Source organism: Octodon degus, unplaced genomic scaffold (assembly GCF_000260255.1).
Source record: "Octodon degus isolate 3935 unplaced genomic scaffold, OctDeg1.0 scaffold00015, whole genome shotgun sequence".
Lineage (NCBI taxonomy): Eukaryota > Metazoa > Chordata > Mammalia > Rodentia > Octodontidae > Octodon > Octodon degus.
The window spans coordinates 16,136,396-16,142,144 of record NW_004524591.1 but is presented as its reverse complement, the minus strand read 5'-3'; the positions used below and the strand labels follow the sequence as shown (position 1 = coordinate 16,142,144).

General features: G+C 39.3%; 1 protein-coding gene across 1 annotated transcript in view; it reads left to right on the top strand.

Moving 5' to 3' along the window:
- The first annotated feature begins 6 nt into the window (after positions 1-6).
- Hnrnpa2b1 (heterogeneous nuclear ribonucleoprotein A2/B1) overlaps positions 7-5,749 on the top strand; it is a 7,892-nt gene continuing 2,149 nt past the window's right edge. The window contains exons 1-9 of the mRNA XM_012513648.2: positions 7-95; positions 2,684-2,719; positions 2,817-2,927; positions 3,072-3,218; positions 3,335-3,545; positions 3,688-3,789; positions 3,867-3,947; positions 4,582-4,644; positions 5,629-5,749. Coding sequence (XP_012369102.1) covers positions 90-95; positions 2,684-2,719; positions 2,817-2,927; positions 3,072-3,218; positions 3,335-3,545; positions 3,688-3,789; positions 3,867-3,947; positions 4,582-4,644; positions 5,629-5,749 — 878 coding nt within the window. The 5' untranslated portion in view covers positions 7-89. The remainder of the gene's footprint in view (positions 96-2,683; positions 2,720-2,816; positions 2,928-3,071; positions 3,219-3,334; positions 3,546-3,687; positions 3,790-3,866; positions 3,948-4,581; positions 4,645-5,628) is intronic.

The following is a 5,749-nucleotide window of genomic DNA, read 5'->3' as shown; positions in this document are numbered from 1 at the left end:
CCAGGACGAGTCCGGTTCGTGTTCGTCCGCGGAGATCTCTCTCATCTCGCTCGGCTGCGGGAAATCGGGCTGAAGCGACTGAGTCCGCGATGGAGGTAACGGGTTTGAAATCAATGAGTTATTGGAAAGGGCATGGCGAGGCCGTTGGCGCCGCAGTGGAAGTCGGCCAGCCGCCTCCGCGGGAGAGCGACAGGAGACCGGGCCGCCCGTGTGGCGGCGGTTGTTGAAGTGGAAGTGTTTTCAGAGGGATCGGCAGCAGAGACTTGATTGTGTAAATGCTTTCCCCACCCTCAGCCTCCCGGCGCCATTTCCCTCTACTAGGGTGGGGGATGGGGAAAACTAGTGGCGGTCGCGGCCCCTGTAGTGAAAGCGGGGCGCGGGAGCGGGCAGGCTCACTCCCCCCAAGGCACGCGGCTTCGGGGGCCCGGCGTCGGGGCGTCGCGGCGGGCAGCGGGTCCTCGCGAGCGGCTCTGCGGAGCCTCCCCTCCCCCTCTCCCGGGAACCGGATTTGGCGGCCGCCATTTTCCCGTCTCTCCTCCTTCACAGCGTTTGTGCCTTAACTCTCTCAATTCTGCAAGTTTCATTTCTTTGTGGAAGTATAGAAGTGGTTAACTATTTTTCTTTTTTCTCGGGCTGTTTTCATCTCGTTTCGAGGTGGATTTGGAGTGTTTTGTGAGCTTGGATCTTTAGCGTCCTGCGCACCTCATTGCAGGCTCTGCCTTCCCCTCGATGAAATGGCGCCATTGCGTACCGAAGCCACACAGAAGAGCGGGCGGGGGGCAGGGCGGCTCTGCAGGGCTTCTTGGCGGCGGCTAAGAGAAGGTATCGCAGCCTAGGGCGTCGGGCCGCATGACAAAGAAAGCTCCTGCTTTCCAGCCCTTCTTACTTGGAGAAGCGGTTTTACTTGGGGCTGCCTTGATTCAGAAAGCAGTGGAATTGTAGGAAATTCTTAAGGAAAAAAAACAAAAACGTGGCGGCCTCGCTACTGAGCATGGCAGTGAGCGAGATTATTCGGGGGGAGGGCTATTTAGTTGTTTATTGTCCTCAAGGATTCTAGTTGAATTGTGGAAGTTTTTCGTTTTTAGATAGTATTTTTACTGGAAAGTTTAAGATTACTATACTTACAAGTCAGAAATTACAAAGTGCAATAAGGCCAATGTTTTATTGCGGTAAAAGTCTGGCTCGGTCCTTAATTCAATGTGTATTAATAACTATGTTCGGAGTGTTTTAGGTTTGAGCCACAATGTATTTGAACTTATTATTCTCATTTGTTTGCAATTTTGATTATGTTGATAAGTATAACGTGGTTTTAAACGAAGGGGGTCTACTTGGTTGCTTTCTTTGACCCTAAGAACATTTATAAAATAACTTTTTTTATAATCGATAGTGGACATCGGGTAAGTTTGGAAAAAACTGTGAGGTAAGTAAGAGTTTTTGCTTTTTGTTAGTGACTTGTAAGAATTGTAGATATGCTTTATATTTGTAGCTTGACTCCTTACTGAACGATTAGAATACAATTAATTAAAAAAATACTTTTGCCAACTAATTTGAAAATTTCAGGAAATTTTTAAAATTTTCAGAACCTTGGACGTTTGACTATACTGGCAAAAAGTTCGAATTGGCTTTTAATTTGATTTTTGAGCATTTAGGAGACTAAAGAGAGGAGAACCTCCATAGAACTGTATTGAGAGAAGTGATGCTACTTGTTAGAAGCAAAATTTTTTTAATGTAATTTAAACCCAAAGCAGTTGGTCTGGGTGTGATCAGTGACTTGTTAGCCTAGTTATCTGTAAGCCAAGTTTGAGGTCCCATTCTTAACTGTCAAAAATAAAGGAAGATTAAACGTAAAATATTTGCTTGCTTGTTTGCCCATAATTAAAGATATTTACCGAAATACTTTTGATTTGTAGAAGACAGTGGTTTTATGTTGTGTGATCTGCCCAGTTAGCCACTAAGTTCACTAAGCTTAGTTTAATGAATTAGAGGAAGTGTTGATGGTATGAAACTTTATGCTTTAAAATGTGCATTATTATACCTGTAGATAATTGTGTATTACTGTACATGTGATTGTTAGCTTAGACTATACAATTGCATAAACTATATAAATGCCTGCTCCACAAAAACTGGGTGCATTAATATTTTCAGGCTTAAGATACCCGTTTTACATATTATAAAAATTGCGTATAAGATACATTAAAGTTATATATGTTAATGTTGATTTTTTTGTAATTGAAAATTGTTATATGGAGAAACAGCTTGTTTTTTGGGGGGGTTGGTTGAGCTACTTAGAACTGCCACCAGAGGGAGCAGTTAAGTAACAATGTCATTTGAGATACCAAAGAATGGAATAAATGGTAAAACTTCATATATGGTACCAAGGGTTTTTTGTATTGACAAATGATGCATAAATTGAGTAAACATGTGTGTTTAGGATATATATTTAAGTAATTTTGTTAAGAATCCTTTTAATAGCTTTTCAGTGACCATCGAATCAGTGTTTCTCCTAGAAAGCTTTAAAATATACTAAATTTGCTTAAGATAATTTAATGTCAAGTAAATTTAGATATAAGTATTAGTCATTTTGAAACTTGTGTAGTTCAGCTGAGTTTTTTGGTGTAACACAACTAATATGCAGTTTAACATATGGTTTAAATTTGATGTAAGTTTCTTTTTTCCCCCCCAGAAAACTTTAGAAACTGTTCCTTTGGAGAGGAAAAAGGTACTCTGCCAGCAGGTCACCTCATATTTAAGAATTTAATTTCCTGCATACAAAGAGAAAATGTAAATAAAAATTGAAATGGTATTTTCCTTTGCAGAGAGAAAAGGAACAGTTTCGTAAGCTCTTTATTGGTGGCTTAAGTTTTGAAACCACAGAAGAAAGTCTGAGGAACTACTACGAGCAATGGGGAAAACTGACAGACTGTGTGGTACGTTAATTATGGAAGGCAGCTGGTACTAGCCCCATAGCTAAAGTGAATCATGCAGAAAGCAATTTAAAACCATTCAAATTTGTGTTGGTAGTTCCTGACAGAAATGAAATGCTAAAGATTGATTGCATTTTGGTTTTAAAGGTTATGAGGGATCCTGCAAGCAAACGATCAAGAGGATTTGGTTTTGTAACTTTCTCTTCCATGGCTGAGGTTGATGCTGCCATGGCTGCAAGACCTCATTCAATTGATGGGAGAGTGGTTGAACCAAAACGTGCTGTAGCAAGAGAGGTAAGCACAACAAAGTGCAATAAACACGAGCATAATTAAAGGGTGGTATGTTTACAGTTGGGCTTTTGATTTACCTTTTTCCTATGGGGTTAACTCATTCTTCCCCACTTTTGTAGGAGTCTGGCAAACCAGGGGCTCATGTGACTGTGAAGAAACTGTTTGTTGGTGGAATTAAAGAAGATACTGAGGAGCATCACCTTAGAGATTACTTTGAAGAATATGGAAAGATTGATACCATTGAGATAATTACTGATAGGCAGTCTGGGAAAAAAAGAGGCTTTGGCTTTGTTACTTTTGATGACCATGATCCTGTGGATAAAATTGTGTGTAAGTATCTCTGTAGGTTTAGGTTTGCAGCCTTTCAGTATGTTAACTTTGGGGGATGTTAATGTTTATGATTTTTATTATGTAAAGAACCGTACTATTTGTGCATTTAATTGAATCAAATTTTTGTTGTTGTTTGTTTCAGTGCAAAAATACCACACCATTAATGGTCATAATGCAGAAGTAAGAAAGGCCTTGTCTAGACAAGAAATGCAGGAAGTCCAAAGTTCAAGGAGTGGAAGAGGAGGTTAGTATGTCCTTCTATGCAGCTCTTCTCTTTAATTTACCTTAAGTGCTTATTACTAACAATAGCATTTATTGTAGGGAACTTTGGTTTTGGGGATTCACGTGGTGGCGGTGGGAATTTTGGACCAGGACCAGGAAGTAACTTCAGAGGAGGATCTGGTAAGTTCAAATTTGAAGTGTTTGAAGGGTGATAATGTTTTTAAAATTAGTTGTTGACTAAGGAAATGAACCCTTGGCTATCTCTTAAGTTGTATTCTAGTATGCTCTTGATGGCACCTGTCAGGTGGTAATAAGAGTTAAGCATTTATTTTATAACTGAGGCTTGGGATAATAGCTTTTAGCTACAGTTACGGCTTTTTTAAACTGTTAGAAAATGCCACTGTAGCAGCCTTGCATGTAAGTATTCCTGAGTAATGAGTTAGGGAAACTTTAGTGAGCAAGCCAGTGTCTTGATTGGAATTTTTTTAGTAAGGGCTTTATAGATTTGTCTGGCTTACTAATGTTAAAATGAACTGTGTGACAAGTCCCATTCAGTGTTATTCTATGGGTACATGAATCATTTTCTACTCAAGAATTGCTGGCTGAATTAAGTTAACCTGTTAATCTAAGCAACTAGGCATTCTTGTGTTTGTGTCTTTACACTAATGAGACTAATGTTTTGTTCAAAGATTCTGAGTTATTCTTATTGAGGCATTATAATTGTTGTTAATGAGTATTAATAAGTAGAACAGGGTATAGTAATCATTCATTTTTTTTTTTTTTCTTTTTTTTTCTTTTTTTTTTCTCCTAACAGATGGATACGGAAGTGGACGTGGATTTGGCGATGGCTATAATGGGTATGGAGGAGGACCTGGAGGTCAGTGTTTGCTGTATTTTGACATCTGTGACCTAAGATTTAATCACATTAGCCTTTTAAAAAGGCTTGGGTGATACTATTCACTTCTAGGCTTTTAAAAATTGCAGCTTAGCTGTGTGATGTTAAGTGCTTTAAGTGTTGATAATACCCTGTGCAAAATTAGTATAGGTGGATCATTAGGGAAAATTTACAGGTACCGCATGTGATCACATTTTTGGAGTAAAAGAACATGATTTAACACAGGAGATTTTATATACTCTTGAGTTTTTGCTAAGTAGACCAGTGAGTTGAATAAGATCAATAAAGGGAGTATATGGGCAGTTGTGCTTTTAGTCTGTTCTTAGTACAGGAGTTCTGATTATAAAAGGACTTTTAAAATACTGAAGATAGATTATGTAGGTACTTTTGCTGCCCCTATTTGTTAGTTACTAAGTTACTGGCAACTTTAGAAATTTTAGTTGGCTAAAGTTGTTACTAGAATTTGAGGTTCTTTGTGCAAGCTTTTAAGGTAATGAGTTACTGTGTAATCTTAGTTAACTTGTGATTACATTTGCTCATGAGAATGAAATGATTGTAGCGTAAGAAAGATATATGCTGATAACTTAGATGATTTCTGAGTTTAGGTACTTGTACCAGTAGGGAGGTGTGTGGCCCTTCAAATGTCAGTAGGACCGGTAAAGATAGCCCAGTGGTCTAAAGCACCTGCTTAGGGAAGCACAGGGATAGCGGTTTGATCCTCAGAACCACATGCCCCCCCCCCCCAAGTCCCACCACAAAAAAAATCATGCCAGTAGCCAGCCTTTAATTTCTTTAGTTACGGTGAGGACTGAAGTGATGTCTACTTTAGAACCAAATGCTTTACCTTTATTGTAGGTATTCTGTACTTGAGGTCAATCTTACATATGTTTTGAGAAACTTGAAGTAGGTTTCATAATACAAGTCAGATAACATTGAAAATATTAACTAAATGCTTATTCTATATAGGTGGCAATTTTGGAGGGAGCCCTGGTTATGGAGGAGGAAGAGGAGGTTATGGTGGTGGAGGACCTGGATATGGAAACCAGGGTGGGGGATATGGAGGCGGTTATGACAATTATGGAGGAGG